General features: G+C 37.6%; 1 protein-coding gene and 1 pseudogene across 1 annotated transcript in view; one reads left to right on the top strand and one right to left on the bottom strand.

The window, feature by feature from the left end:
* Positions 1 to 271: 271 nt before the first annotated feature.
* Positions 272 to 16,584, top strand: part of LOC109241940 (endoribonuclease Dicer homolog 3a) — a 55,033-nt gene continuing 38,720 nt past the window's right edge. The window contains exons 1-8 of the mRNA XM_019408769.1: positions 272 to 504; positions 587 to 767; positions 2,536 to 2,649; positions 4,302 to 4,436; positions 4,548 to 4,617; positions 14,028 to 14,092; positions 14,203 to 14,334; positions 15,662 to 15,814. Of these exons, the coding sequence (XP_019264314.1) occupies positions 395 to 504; positions 587 to 767; positions 2,536 to 2,649; positions 4,302 to 4,436; positions 4,548 to 4,617; positions 14,028 to 14,092; positions 14,203 to 14,334; positions 15,662 to 15,814 (960 nt within the window). The 5' untranslated portion in view covers positions 272 to 394. The remainder of the gene's footprint in view (positions 505 to 586; positions 768 to 2,535; positions 2,650 to 4,301; positions 4,437 to 4,547; positions 4,618 to 14,027; positions 14,093 to 14,202; positions 14,335 to 15,661; positions 15,815 to 16,584) is intronic.
* Positions 7,299 to 13,135, bottom strand: LOC109241941 (annotated as a pseudogene).

Here is a 16,584-nt window from a genome sequence, read left to right as displayed (position 1 = left end):
GTGACTTTTGTATAATGAACACAAAGTTGAATTATTTTTACGTAACAAAAAAAGATTAGTGACTTTTGGGTAACAAACACAAAAGTTCAACGACCATGGATAAAATTATCTCCTATAATTTTTTAGAATATTAATTGTTCAAGTTAAATTATCAACCAGCCACTAATTTAGATTAACCTAAAGTATAGGTTATTCTTTTTTCAAAAAGAGTATAAATTAATTGACTTAAAAAGTTTTAAACAAAAAAACTGAAAAATTGTTTTATTGGGCCGAAGAAAACAGTCTCCACTATATGCAGAATATATGAGTACAAATTTCACTCCTTGATTCTTCACGCCCTTGGCATTTGTAACTTTCCAGTTTTTCTCTGAGGAGAAAACTCGAAAGAAAAACAATGGAGGAGGAGAAAGAAAACCCATTGAAGAGAAACTTTGAAGACTTATGTAGTGAAGCTGAACAAATGGCTGTAGATAAGAAGCAGAAAGAGGATTTTATTCCAAGAGAGTATGCAATTTTTTTTGGGTTCTTATATTTATTTTAAAACAAGAAGTTGAACTTTGATGAAATTGCATGTTTTTTTTTTCAGTTACCAATTGGAGGTATATGAAGTGGCAATGAAGAGGAACACTATATGTGTATTGGAAACTGGGGCTGGGAAGACATATATAGCAGTGATGATGATCAGAGAAATTAGTAAAACATTGAGGACTGCTGATGAAAAGAAGTTTATTGTATTCTTGGCACCTACTGTTCATCTTGTTCATCAGGCATGTCTTCTTTTCTTTTTCTTTATCTTTTTCATTTTTTTTTGGCCAGAATTTTGGTTGAATAAGAGAATGTGGTTTAGAAATTCTTGATTATGGTGGGTAAAGTTATGGTTTTGGACTAAGTAGAACCAGTACCACTGTTGGAAATAAATGGTGATAGAAAAGTCCAACTATGGTCTTCTTTTTTTTTTTTTTTTAGGTTTGAGGTTCAAATCTTAGCAGAGGCAAAAATATTAGGTGATTTCTTCCCATTTGTTGGTAGCAGGTACCCTCTAATTAGTGGAGATGTGCCTAAGCTCGTCCGCGTACCATGGTTATAAAAGAAAAAAAACTATGGTCCTTTTTTTAGGTCCCTTTTTTTTTGTTTTGTTATCGCACTTGATAATGTTCCCTTCCCAGAAAACTTGACCAACTTACTATTCACCTGGTAAATGACATACTTCATTATGACATACTTCCTTAATCTTGATGGTTTTGAATATTTTTTCCTTTTTTTTTTCTTTTTTTGTCTGTGGTTAAGAGAAAATTTTGGTTTTTTGGTTTAGTTTCGGATGAAGAGTTCAATTTTTTTCTTTTGGTTTTTGGTTCAAACTCGGATCGTGAAATAAATCCAAACAAAGAATTACTGATTGTATGGATTTTTCTTTCTTTTGCTGATAAGTTGCTTACAATATATGTTTTTATGCTTTTATTTAGTATTTATTGATCTTATGTTTTCAGAGAATTTACCTTTCACGCATTACTTAGGCCTGTGGGCTTCTTTGGAAGTTTCAGTCTTTTTCTACTCACTTATGCAACTAATGAGTATTAAATGTTTGATTTGGAATTATGTGACTTGTGGTGAAGATAATGTGAATATCTATTGGAATTGTTTGTGATTTTTGTATGGAGTACCAAGATTATGTTCTTGTTTATTTGTTTAGTATGTTTGTTATTTTGCACTTTGATGATTTTGTTTTCCTTAGTCATTGTGAAATCTTTAAATGATACATTTCCGAATATACAATTACTTTTGTTTTATGAGTTTGAATGACAAATATTAGTTCAAGTATCACTCTTCCCGTAGAAAGTTTTTGCAAAAAAGGGTATTTTGTTGTTTTATGAAACTATCTCTTTCTGTAGAAAGCATGCTAATATAAATGAAGTTCACTGTCTTTATCTCTTTATTTTTATTATTATTTATTGATGTTTGATAACTGAGAAATCCTCGAAGGCTAGTGACACACGGTTCAAAGCTCGGTGGATAATGGTGCCCGTCCCTCTGCTGTCAAAATGACTTAATTAAACCATGTCCATTGTGTTGGAGTATGATACTTGACTAAAAGAGGGAAGAGTGATTACTGAAGAGGAGAGCTATATTCTTCTCAGAAATTTATTGAGGTCACAAGCCCAAGCGTGAAGCAGTGGGATAGATGTACTCTCTGACAGATCTATACAATAGAAATCTCTAAATGAAAGGACCAAAAAGAAAAAGAAAAATTTTCTTCCAAGGGGAAGTACTTGATTTTCAAACAATGCCACTCAAACTTTTAGAGCTTCCACTGTGCTCTATTCATAGAAGTCCTGAACGCATGTTTCATTCCAAAATTATGACTGTAGACTGTAGAGGGGCTTTGAGCATTAAATGATCTGCAATCTACTTTATCCTTTTGATAAGGATTTGCAATCAGCTGAAAAGTTTGAGTTTGAGCTTTTATCAAATTTGGTACTTTGGAATGTGCTCAATTTTGATGATACTAATCCTTGTTTATTTATAACATTGTTGCAGCAATACGAGGTTATACGACATCATACACAGCTTGCGGTTCAAGAATACTATGGGGCCAAAGGAGTTGATGACTGGAATGCAGAAAAATGGAAAACCGAAACTGATGATAATGACGTAAGTTGTTCCCTTTCTTGGTTTTCCAGCTCAAGTGTGTTTGTGCTGAAATAATTGTATGATAATCGGTGAAGCTGATATCTAAGGTAACACGATCTGTGCCAAGGTGAAGGTTACTTTTCCAATCTCAAGACACGACTAGCTTTGTGGTTCTGTAGTCAAGATATTATTATTTGATAGATAGTCATATGTAATAATCAAAGAGCATTCCTTGTTCACTGAAGTAAATCCCGTAAACAGGTCAAGTCCCACTATGCACAAAGCTTCATATGATTGACTAGCATATTTGTATGTAAAGTTATTTGATTGCCCTGCTGAGGATATGGACACTACACAAACATTTTGAAAGAAAAAAAAAAATTCAAATCATCAACCTTTTGATTTTATGATTGTACTGCTTAATGTCTCTACCTCCACAAGGTAAGAGTAAGGTCTGCATACACATTACCCTTACCAGACCCCACACTGTGGGAATATATTGGGTATGTTGTTGTTGTAGTGCTTAATTTCTAGTTGAATATATTTTAAACTCGAAGGCGCTGTGCCTAGCATGCCGCTTTCTGGTTGTTGATCCTAATATCTATGATTTGTCTTCCAAGCATTGCCAAGATAGTGCCACACTTAATATTCTGTGCATGCTAATTGTGATCTCAGTCCGATGGAAAATCAATCCACGCCAGTGTTGTCAAAGGCGAAAACCTTTAGAAAGTGCTCCAGGTCTATTAGGGCTTTAAGTGCAAAAAGTGTGCGCTTTAGTAAAAAAAGTGCAATGAAAAATAGAAATAAAATATATTTGTAATGCAAGAAAAAAAAGACAAATTCATTCATAATGCTTTTCTTAATAATTAACATCTCTTTACTGATTATGTCTATTGTTTAGTACCACTCGATTCAAGATAGATGCATGGTTACTAATACGTACACATTAGTGCCTCGCCTGCACTAAAGCGCAACGTAAGTGAGGTGAAGCGCCCTCCTTGAGCTCTTTTTTAGCTTCAGGGCTTAAGCACGCCTTAAATGAGCATTTTACAACGGCGATCCATGCCAAATTCGCCGAATCAGGTGTGAGCCCCATAAAATTTCCAGATTGGCCTGAGCCAATTTCTTTGCAGATCACATGGAAAGATGCTTGTTGCATGATCTTTTAGTCTTGGCTACCAGAAATTAGATATCCGTTTAGTAGTCAATTGGAGTTATGAGATAGCAAAAATGTGCATGCATGATTGTAATAGATTAGACAATCCTTTTGTTTCCTGTCATTTAGGTTACTTGTTAGTCCGATACACGGCCCTTCTCTTATTATCCATAAAAAGAAATTTGTAAGGCTCCTAAGTGGGCTGGGTTAGAAGAAAGAAGATTTTATGTGCCAAGGGATACCTTTGGGGCGGAGCGATCCTATTTTTAATTCTAGATCCAACTAGAAGTTCGTTGAGTCTATCAGATCCAACATTGGACTCGGTCATACTACTTTGACTTGAAACTTTTGCGGTCTTGATTTCTTTATATTGACTTCTTGCTGAGTAATGCTACCACGTGTTCTTTTAAATAACTTTTCTAAAGAGTTTAATATTATATAAATCATTTAAATTCTCCATTTATGAATGTGCTGTAAGTATTACTTGATATAACTGCAATTACTTTTGATCTCACAGGTTTTGGTTATGACACCCCAAATTTTCTTGGATGCACTGAGAAAGGGTTACATAAAATTTGGTAGAGTGTGCTTTCTGATACTAGACGAGTGTCATCGTGCCAGTGGTAAACATCCCTATAAAATGATTATGACGGTAAGCCTCACTTCTTTCATGTGACTTTTTCTTAATTCCCTTCTTAAACTTTTCTCATCTTCTCGTTATCCTGTTGGACATGCTCCTGTGCACTCTCTATAACCAACAAAGGAGTTCTATCATCATTCCACAAGAACATCAAAGGTTTTTGGGATGACTGCTACCCCCGTGACTAGAAAAGGTAACTTTTGATCTTCCTCAGTTCCTCGTGCTCTGCCTGCTTCTCGTTGCCCAAATCATCCCTCTCATCAACAAATAAACTAGTCTTACGGTACGCGCGTTGCGCGTATACCTTGTTTCAATGAGTAGAAAATTATAATAAATTACATAAATATTATTAAAGAAGTATCAATAGAAGTAGCGTTTGATTGAATGTAAAAGAGTCGTTTAACTTTACATGAGTATTTAGGTACATATTGTGCATGTATATTTTATGTTAGTTATTAGAATATTTGTGTATGATGATTTACAACAACTGAAAATCCTTTTCTCTCATTCTACTCATGTTATGAGAGTGCTAAAACTTGTTCGAAACTTTTACATTTATTAGTACAAAAAAGGCTCTGCAACCTAAAAGAAGTAAGTGTTTAAAACTTTTCTGATATAAATTTGCAAAGAATTAATTTGTGAAAAATTTAATTAACAACAAAAAGAGACTTCTAAACCTAAAAGGAGTACAAGGTGATTGGCGGTGTTAATTTATAGAATACAAAAGCTTAAATTAAAAGCTGATTTCAAATTCTAAATTATTAGTCAAAGTATTAAATAAGTGTGCATATATTTTTTAAAACAAAATCTAGATGTGGGAGAAAATTAAGAAAAAAAGTATTAGAAATCTACTTAGCATAATTGTCCAAAAGATTGTGCAGAAGTGGAGAAACAGAAATCTGAACCAATTTCTTTTTTCATCTCTATTTTTTTTTTTGTTCTCAAAATTCTTCTTTTCATAAAGTAGGCAGTTCTCAAAACTTTTAGATAACCATATGCAAAAAGAAACTTGAATNGATCTTGTTCCTGCTTAGTTAATTCCATTTCCGATGTGTTTCCTTCTTAACTGTCTTCTTATTTAATTTGATCGAAAAAACTGAGTATACATTAAAAAAATTTAAGAAGATATTAATTTTTTTTCAAATCTATTCTTCAATAATATTGTATATTAGAATCCAAAAATATGTTCGAGGAGAACTAAAAGATTATTTAATCATATAGCCCTTGTGATAAATACTACTAGTAAATGATTTCTTATTAGTGCATCTGCCAAAAGACATTTTAAAAGGATCAGAGAGCGTAATATATATACTACCTCCAGTCTCAAATATTAGTTGTTTTGACAAATTAAAAAATACTAAGTTTTTTCAAATGTTTGATGTTTTCGAAACAAGAAGTTCTTCATAGCTCTTCTGCCAGATCTACCCTTACAGCCTTAGTGCAAGGAGACATAAATAGTTATTTAGAGCAATTTTACATCAAGGCTATTAAATAATTCTGTAAGCATTGACTCCATTTTTAAAAAACCTTAGCACACAAATAATATGGGTCAGCGTGTACAATAATGACATTTAAGAATATTAATTAGAAGAAAGAGAGTATTCCTGTTATTACGCATAATTACAGTGGTTTCTACAGTTCTCATCACCAAAGTCAAACCTTGCCTCTTAGAGAAAAAGATCGTGTCACAGGGCGATTCCCCTTTTCCTTATTTCGATTCCTTGATCTACCTATTGTGAATAAACAATCAAACTCGTCGAAGGGAGTTAGAAACCTTAGAGCTCGTTAGGGAGAACTCCAATCCTCTGTAGTTTTCTGATAAAAGTTGGCCTCCTGTTTTATTCCTTCTGTTTCTGTTAAATAGGACTAGACTTATTACAAGAGTAGGAAACCTATAATTTAGGCTTTATAAAAACAGAAATACGTAGACAACCTATTCTAGAATAATTAAACAGAAAATAAATAACAACTAAAAGAAGAGATCTAAGCCTATTGAAATACTGAATTCACTTATTGCGCCTAGCATAGACACGTCCCACAAATGAGTCCATAACATCACCCTCCTCCTGAAGAAAGGGGCATTTACATTGAAGAATGAGTCTAATTAATGTAAACGGGAGTATTACCTACTTAATTAATAGATGTTGCATATGAAAAACAGAGTTTTGTTTTTCTAGAATGTCTGATATGATGGTAGGATGTTACCTATGTGTCGTGGCAGTAAATGACTCGAAGAGAGGTTTACTCAGCGCATGATCTAGAGATTCGGTATTTTATCCCCAGTAGGGAAAGGCAATCAGACTAAGAATGATCAGATGTGGGCTGGTGGAGTAACGAGACTTGGTATTTGCGAGCGTGGTGGAGTTTTCTTCTATGCTGAGGTGTCGTTGTCCTAATTGAACGTACTCAGTTCGCCGGTGTTATGATATTCTACAATTCGCCTTTGGGGTAAGATATTGTGTAATAGTATTGAAGATGCAGCTGTCAGGTATCGCGGGGTGCGGTAGTTCATGATTGAATCAGTATTTCTAATGTCGACGGTTCGAGAAAGATGATCTTCGGAAAGGTTTAAAGTTAGCAGCAGTTGTGGGTTCAAGTGCCATGAAGATAGATNAGTGGAGAAACAGAAATCTGAACCAATTTCTTTTTTCATCTCTATTTTTTTTTTTGTTCTCAAAATTCTTCTTTTCATAAAGTAGGCAGTTCTCAAAACTTTTAGATAACCATATGCAAAAGAAACTTGAATCTAACTCTGATACAAGAAGTTATCATTCTCTTCCAATGAAGAGTAGCACCGAGACTACTGAATAGGGAATAACGACCAATCTAATTTGTTCTAAACTTATCACAATATGAAAAAATGGAGGTGCAACTCTAAGCAGCACCACTGGCACCCTTTCCTTTCTTTCTCTGGAGTTTCTTCATGTAAACTCAAGTTCCTTACCCTCCAAGATGTAACCATCGGTACGACCACACTGGCCAGGTCGTGATGAGATTGCAGCCAATAGACGCCCACTAGCAAATTGCTCCTCAATATGTGGGTCAATCTTGTGATCCTGTTGCCTCTTTTGCAGCTTTCTTTGGACATGGTTACTCTTCTTCTCCTCTGGAACAGCCTCAGCCTCCTCTCCTCTGTTAAGGTCCCGCGATATAGATCGTGTCACAGGGCGATTCCCCTTTTCCTTATTTCGATTCCTTGATTTACCTATTGTGAATAAACAATCAAACTCGTCGAAGGGAGTTTGAAACCTTAGAGCTCGTTAGGGAGAACTCCAATCCTCTGTAGTTTTCTGATAAAAGTTGGCCTCCTGTTTTATTCCTTCTGTTTCTGTTAAATAGGACTAGACTTATTACAAGAGTAGGAAACCTATAATTTAGGCTTTATAAAAACAGAAATACGTAGACAACCTATTCTAGAATAATTAAACAGAAAATAAATAACAACTAAAAGAAGAGATCTAAGCCTATTGAAATACTGAATTCACTTATTGCGCCTAGCATAGACACGTCCCACAAATGAGTCCATAACATCACCCTCCTCCTGAAGAAAGAGCTTGTCCTCAAGCGTAAATTCAGGATAAACCTGTCGAAACTAGTCTACACATTCCCAAGTAGCCTTAGTTGCATCCAAACCAGCCCACTGAACCAAAACTTCCCATGTTCCGCGGTTAAGGCGAGCACGCAAAACAGAACCTGGTGTTGGCACAACCCGACCATCAGTTATAGGAGGTAATGTTGGTGTAGGCGCTGGTGCTGCACCTTTGAAAGGCTTAAGAAGAGAAACATGAAAAACATTAGGAAGTTTAGAGTCCACAGGCAACTGTAACTGATAAGCAACTGTCCCAATGCGTTTCAAAATTTGAAATGGCCCATAAAACTTTGGAGAAAGTTTGTGGCGAAGCTGACCAGCAAGAGAACGCTGTCTATAAGGTTGCAAACGAAGCCAAACTAATGCTCCCGGTTCATATTCCACCTCTCGATGCCCTTTATCATAATACTCTTTCATTCGAGACTGAGCCTGCTGTAATCGGATCTTAATTTCTGCCAAAACCACATCTCGGTCAAGCAAGGCTTGATCAATTGCCTCTACTCTAGTAGACCCAGGTGTATAGGACAACAATCTCGGCGGATCACGGCCATAGACGACCTTGAATGGAGAAGTTTGAAGGCTTGTATGAAAAGAAGTATTGTAGCAATATTCTGCCCAAGGAATCCAATCAACCCAACGTTGAGGACGATCACCCACAAGACACCGCAAGTACATTTCAATAGTGCGGTTGACAACTTCTGTTTGGCCATCCGATTGTGGATGATAAGATGAAGAAAATGCAAGTTTAGTCCCGCACAAACGAAAAAGCTCCCTCCAAAAGTGACTGGTGAAAACTACATCTCTATCACTGGTAATAGATTCTGGCAACCCATGTAACCGCACAATATATTCAAAAAAAATGTGTGCCACTCGTGGAGCTGTATAAGGATGTGCCATGGGGATGAAATGAGCATATTTTGAAAACCGATCCACCACCACAAACAAAATCGTTTTACCCCAAACCTTAGGTAGCCCATCAATGAAGTCCATAGAGATATCAGCCCAAATCTGCGAAGGAAGTGCCAAGGGCTGAAGCAACCCGGCTGGACTTAGATTTTCACTCTTGTGGCGTTGACAAACAGGACAAGCTGCCACGTATTCAGCAATGTCAGACTTCATAGCTTTCCAATAAAAATCGCTGCGCACTCGTTGTAAAGTCTTTTGAACCCCTTCATGTGCACCATCATGATAACCTGACAAGACCCTTGCAATTAAGGGAGAAGAAGATAGCAAATAAATACGACCTTTATAAAGAATGAGGCCATCATGAACGGACCAAACATTGTCCAGCTCCTTAGCTACAATTTGGGAACATAATTTTTGTAAGGAATCATTATTTTTCACTTCCTCGCGAATAGCATCTAATAACAAGGAGCGGGGTTGACTGATGGCACACAAAAGCTCCTCTTCTGTTGAGCGCCTAGACAAGGCATCAGCAGCCTTGTTCAAATGGCCAGCACGGTATTCCACACAAAAATCAAAGCCCATAAGTTTCATAATCCACTGTTGTTGGGGTGAAGTGGTAATCCGTTGTTCAAGCAAATACTTCAGACTATAGTGGTCAGTGTAAATAAGAAAAGCTCTCCCCCAAAGGTATGGACGCCAATGTTGTACAGCCTTGGCTAACCCAATCAATTCTCGCTCGTAGGCTGCTAATTTGTGGTGGCGCTCCGCCAACTGTCGGCTAAAAAAAGCAATAGGATGGTTGTTTTGTTGAAGAACAGCCCCAATACCTCCCCCAGAAGCATCACACTCCACAATAAATTTTTCATCAAAATTTGGCAATTGCAATACCGGGGCAGCAACAAGTGCCTTTTTTAATTCGGTGAAAGAAGCTAGTGCCTCATCACTCCAGTGGAAAGAATTGCGTTTGAGCATGCTTGTCAATGGTGCTGCCAATAACCCGTAATCCTTTATAAATCGGCGGTAGTATCCCGTTAAACCCAAAAATCCCCTCAAAGAAGTAATTGACTGTGGTTGAGGCCAATCCGTAATTGCTTTTATTTTGCTTACATCTACTGACACACCTGCCGCGGAAATCACATGACCAAGATATGCTACTTGGGTTTCACCAAAGGAGCACTTTGATTGTTTCAGATAGAGATGATGGGCACGCAATAAGTCAAACCCCACACGTAAATGATACAAATGCTCCTCCCATGTCTTGCTATAGATTAAAATATCATCAAAGAAAACCAACACAAACTTACGTAGGTGTGCCTGGAAGACATTATTCATGAGTGCTTGGAATGTTGATGGAGCATTGGACAATCCAAAAGGCATGACAAGAAATTCAAAATGCCCGTGATGTGTGCGAAAAGCTGTTTTCTCAATATCTGGTGGATGCATGCGCACCTGATGATAACCAGATTTTAGATCCAGCTTTGTAAAGTACTGGGATCCATGTAACTCCTCCAATAGTTCCTCCACCACAGGGATAGGGAACTTGTCCTTGATAGTTTTGGCATTAAGCTCCCGATAATCGATACATAATCGCCAAGTACCATCATGCTTCTTGACTAGTAAAACTGGTGATGAAAATGGTGATCTGCTAGGCTGGATGATCCCTTGTTGTAACATTTGTGTGCACTGTCTTTCAATCTCATCCTTCTGCAAATGTGGATAACGATATGGTCGCACAACCACTGGTCCAGTTCCAGGTTCCAAACATATTTGGTGATCACAATTTCGTAAAGGAGGCAGCCCTGAAGGTTCGTGAAATAAATCAGCAAATTCAGCAAACAATTCTTCCAATTTGCAGCGAAAATCGTCTGAATCTTGAAGTAAATGGAGTTGATAAGTGGTGCAAGGCTGGTGCCCTCGCAAGACGACTTGATCGCCATTTAAAACAAAACTCATGGTGAGTGTAGCGAAGTCCCAAAGGATTGGCCCCAAGGTTCGTAACCATTTAACACCTAGCACCATATCAAACCCAGGCAAAGGAATAATAATGAAGTCAGCAATAAAAACAGTATTGTCAATGGAAAATGATATCGCTTGGCACATTCCTTTGCTTTGAACCTTATCACCATTAGCAACTGAAACAGTAACACTTGAGTGAGACTGAGGATGTATGTTTAAGCGTTGGGTAGCTGTTAAACTGATAAAGTTATGTGTGCTTCCCGAATCTACCAACCCTAGCAGTGATTGCTCTTGTATAACAGCCCTTACTTGCATGGTGTCTTCACTTTTTTGTCCTGTAATGGCATGCAAAGAAATAGCAGGCTCGGACTCAACTTCAGCTGTAGTTTCTACGTCATCAGAACCAGCCAACTCCAGCCAAAAGAGTTTCTTACATTGATGTCCAACCGTGTAAGGGTCGTCACAATTATAACATAAGCCCTTTGCCCTTCGTTCTGCCATTTCTGCTCTAGATAATTTTTTTTATGAAAGGGGTTGATGAACTTACTGACCTTGCATCTTTATTTCCCCCAAATGCAATGCTGCCCGTAGAAAGTGGAGGTGTTGAAGTTGCCATGTTGGGAGAAAAATTGTTCTTACTGCTCTGCCAAGCCCCTTTCCGCACCGTTACTTCCTTCAACATCATTTGTTTCCTGTCAAATGCCCTAGCCAAATTCATAGCATGAGCCAAATCTGGTGGATCATGGAGTTCCACATCAAGCCGGACGTAATCAGCCAACCCAGCAGTGAACAAGCTTACTTGCTGATCAATACGAACACACTTGCTTGCTCGTGCCAAGCGTTCTTGGAACAATCGTTGGTATTCCTCAACTGTACCTGTTTGTTTCAAGTTGACCAGCTCTCCCAGGGGATTGCTTCGAGCGGGTGGTCCGAAACGGAGAGTGCAACAATCCTTCAATTCTACCCAACTCATGGAAGGATTCTCAATCTCTAGCTGATGGTACCACAATTGTGCCTCACCTAGCATATGGAAAGCGGCTAATCCCACCTTGTCTTCCTCCTGTGTATGCTGATTAGAGAAAAACTTCTCGCAGCGATGCAACCAAATTAACGGATTTGTAGAACCATCAAAGGTAGGAAAATCCAGTTTGGTATACCTGGGAACCACCCCACTTCCAGTGAGTGGCTGAAAATTGGTTCGCTTCTGGTGAGTTTGTCCCAATGGATTGTGGCTGCTAGCAGTTCCATCAACGTCCTTATTAGTGCTACGATTCAGTCCAGAAATCAGCTCCTCCAATTGAAGCGATAGTTGTTGCATCTGGCTACCCAACCTTCTCTCCACTTCCGCAACCCTAGCGTCATTCATAGCTTGTGCCTCTTGTAGTAAAGATTTCAATTCTTCGTTCTTGCTAGTATCGCCCATCGTGTTTGGCTCTGATACCAATTTGTTAAGGTCCCGCGATATAGATCGTGTCACAGGGCGATTCCCCTTTTCCTTATTTCGATTCCTTGATCTACCTATCGTGAATAAACAATCAAACTCGTCGAAGGGAGTTTGAAACCTTAGAGCTCGTTAGGGAGAACTCCAATCCTCTGTAGTTTTCTGATAAAAGTTGGCCTCCTGTTTTATTCCTTCTGTTTCTGTTAAATAGGACTAGACTTATTACAAGAGTAGGAAACCTATAATTTAGGCTTTATAAAAACAGAAATACGTAGACAACCTATTCTAGAATAATTAAACAGAAAATAAATAACAACTAAAAGAAGAGATCTAAGCCTATTGAAATACTGAATTCACTTATTGCGCCTAGCATATACACGTCCCACAAATGAGTCCATAACATGTCCTTCTTGGAAGCAGCAGTCTTCTTCTTGCGACCAATATCAACTCCATAGTGCTGGAGATACCACTGTTTAAATGGAGCTGCACCAACCTGAACAATCACACTCTTCACCAGGGTTTGCGTCCTAACCAACTTATTGTTAGAGACATTATACACCACATCCAATAGACGAGTCTTACTTGTAATAGCCTCACTTCCCCAAGAGTAATTCCCAGTATCCAACCTCAAAGCACGCCACTTCACGTTACCTCCTCGGACTCTTATTCTTCTAACAGTCTTAGCATTAGGAACCAACTTTGTATTTGCTGGCTGTCTGCCAATCTCGTACTTTCTCTTCTTCCTCCAAGCCTTCTTCTTGCCTCCGGTGGCCGTCTCTTGTGCATAGAATCACGAGAGATACCCATTGTTGCCGGCGATGCAGGGGCCTAGGGTTTAGGTTTTCCCAAATGCAACGTACAAAAAATGGAGGGCTCTGCCTATTTGATTAAAGAGAAGTTCATTCTCTTTCATCTAAATTCCTTTATTATTAATAATCATTATTGAAACATAATAACTTAGTGTAAACGTGAAAAACTCAAAGAGACATAAGCATTAAATGTTTATTCCTAAACATTAGGAAAAGGAATAGATAGAAGTCCTAAATATTTGGGAAATAATTAAATGTCTATTTTTAACCATAAGGAAAATAACTAATTGACTATTTTGTCTAGTGTGAAATCAGTTTCTGGAGGGTAAAAAAGACGAACAATATTTCGCTAAGAGCCTTCGTGCTTTTAATATAGTATAGTTAAATAAATGAAATGTAGAAAAGGGGTTTTTGAGGCAAAAGAGGAAACTCTAGCATCGCTTATGATGAAAGGGAACAGTAACCCCCCACCCCCAAATATTTTCTTCTTTCCTGTGAATGAGACCTTTTAAATTCACTGTTTGCTTGTTTATCAATGTGTCACATGATGACTGATGGTGACAAATATCTATACTCCTTGGTCGGTTGGTCCAAAGTTAGTTTAATTGGAACAGAAATAGATAGAGTAACAAAATGATTTTGAAAGGCTATCTGGGACCCATTTTCATTTAATGGGTTTAAGAGTTTCTTTTATTGACCTTTTTCTTCCTCGACATAGTTTTTCTGCTATACTGTCTTTTCAATTGGACTACGCTTACACTTTCCTTTCCTTTGCAGTTGGTCAATCTTTCTTCCAACTTTTGTTTAGATATATGCTAATACTTTTTATTTGCAGTTGTCTTAGCCAATATGAATTTGATATATATGGTTTTAGATCTTACTTAACATACCCTCTCGATCAGGTGTTTCATCTTCAACAGACTGCGAGGAGCAAATATCAGAACTTGAAAGTCTTCTTGATTCCCAGGTAATCTTCTAGCAAATCCTGTCACCTTGTTGCAGCTTGTGAATGGTTTTGTTAACCGTAGCCAGTGTAATGGTTTCTAATGCATGAATATATGGTTTCGTCTTGTATAGATATATGCAACAGAGGAGAGGGTGGGGCTGGACGAATTTGTTCCTTCCGCAAAGGAGACTTGTAAATTCTATGATCCAATAGTGTCTTCGACTTTAGAAATAAAGGCAAAATTGGAAGCTTCATGGTCAAAGGTAAACGCCCAAATGACTTAACCATATTAAATAACTGATATGGTCCGTACATTGTAATCTCTATCCATTTAGTTCTTTATTTTTATTTTCTTTTCTTTCGTGTCTGCAATCTTTAGATTTTGAAATCAAGGGTGATCTCTGACCATTGTTCATTAACGATATTTAAAAATAAATAAATGAACGTTTAGAATTGTGAGAAATAAGAGAAAGGGAAAAGATAATTGAGAAAGAGCATAAAGACAACCTTCCTATGCCTAAAAGCATCTATAAGCACATTTTACAATGTTCACATCCAGTATCACTGGCAAATCTATGACGACCATGTTTCCTCCTCAGGATATCACTTGTAAATATACAACATACCATGAGAATTAAGAGATACGAGAGAAAAGATTGAGACTATATGTGAATACAATCGTCTTACACCTAGGCTTTTATTAGACTACTTTACAATGTGTATTGTACATTTGACTGGTGTTTGACTTCGGTATATGCATTATGATATATTTACATATCTAAGCAACTATCTAACAGAAACTAATTTAGTAGAGATAATAAACAGTAGGGACCTTTTGATCCGCCTCCCCTGTTCCATGCTCCCTTACTAGTAAAGGTTCCCATTGGGAGAAGCAGAAATTGTTGAGTGACGTGGGGACTCGGGGCGGGGCGCAGCGTAACTAAGAGAGCCATTCCAGTTAGGGTGAGACAAAATGGGCAGGGACGGGCACTCTGGTGTCCGAGATGATTGGTCAGACGATGACTACTTAAAAGGAAAGAAAAAGAAAAAAGAACATAACGTTTTTGTGAGTTGGGTTAAAACTTTAAGAGGGTGCCTGTAGGTTTTATCTTTACTTCCCCTTATGTGGTCTTATTGCAGATCTACTAGATGGTTTTGGGTGTGTGAGTTTTACTGATCTATAAGGATCCTCAATGTCTTGATGTTTTTCTATGAAAGGGCACAGTTCAATCGACGCTTTCAATAGGTTTCAATGGTGGTGTTTCCAAAAACTTAAATGATTAATGTTCTGCTGAACTCCAGGAATGTTAAGCTCATCCATAACCTTCAAATTTTGCCCTAACTCTTCCTCTACTCGTTTCTGGAGTGGGTAGGGAAGTGGATGTAGCCGTGCGCTTGCTTGTGTACTTAGATATTGGGAAAGATACATTGCTTATTCAGTAATCCTTAGTGCTTTTCTGGATGTTGATTATGAAGTACCTGTTGATACAGTTCCCCGAATGAATAATATGCTTCTTGGGAATCTGACGCGCTAACTTTTTTTCAAAACTCAAGTCCCTTATACTTGATTCTCCTAATTTTCATGAACAGTTTGATGCTGCATTAGTTGACTTGCAGCTGTCAGTATCAAGTCAGTACAAAGATACAGATGACAACTATATGAAGCTTCGGAAGAGATTATCCAATTTTTATGCAAAGATATTGTGTTGCCTTGAAAATCTAGGCATCATATGTGCGTATGAGGTATGATTGTAGTTTCACGTTCTGTTATTTGCTTTCATTTCTTGGTAATATACGCACTAATTGAAGGGCATGCATGCATCTAACTACTCCAATGATGGAAATAACTTTCATCTTCTGTTTCTGTTTATGGAAGCATACACATTCATTCATACATACAGACATATATCACATCTTCTACTAGCTTAAACTTTAGAGGAAGCGGTCAAACAATTCCGCGTGTTTGGCCATGAAAGAATTTGGCTCATGTAAAAGGCCAGCATACGGGGGACACAATATAGACTTAAAAGAAAGAAATTTGCCACCTCTCTAATTATTTAAGCTTTTAAATGAGGCAATTTACACAACTCAATAGAATCTATGTTTATAGCTGGAGCATGCGTTATATGACATCTTTTTATTCTTTCCCTTGGACTATTATTCGGCAAAGCAAAGGTCTTAGAAAACCTTCTCTTCTGTGTTAAAATTCTGGTTTCAAGACTCCCTTAACAGGGGATAGCCTTGGAAAAAAAGGGAAAATAAGTCCTTGTTAATGGATGTATTTCTGTATGAAAGTTGAACAAACAGTCAATCATGTTTCATGCATTGAGAATGGCTGCTCTTGTTGCACACTAATCTATGTCATTGGAGGTATTCCATGGCTCTTCCAACTTCTGTTAGAAGTCCTCTTGCCATGGAGTTTGTGTGGGTAGCTTCATAAGCGTTTTCAGAATTCGTTCCAGAATGCCTTTATTGGTGCATATGGCACGAACAAAATGGAGCCCCCCCCACCC

Source organism: Nicotiana attenuata, unplaced genomic scaffold, assembly GCF_001879085.1.
Source record: "Nicotiana attenuata strain UT unplaced genomic scaffold, NIATTr2, whole genome shotgun sequence".
Classification (NCBI taxonomy): Eukaryota; Viridiplantae; Streptophyta; class Magnoliopsida; order Solanales; family Solanaceae; genus Nicotiana; species Nicotiana attenuata.
Note: the sequence above shows the minus strand (reverse complement) of the source record. Positions and strands in the feature narration are given on the sequence as shown.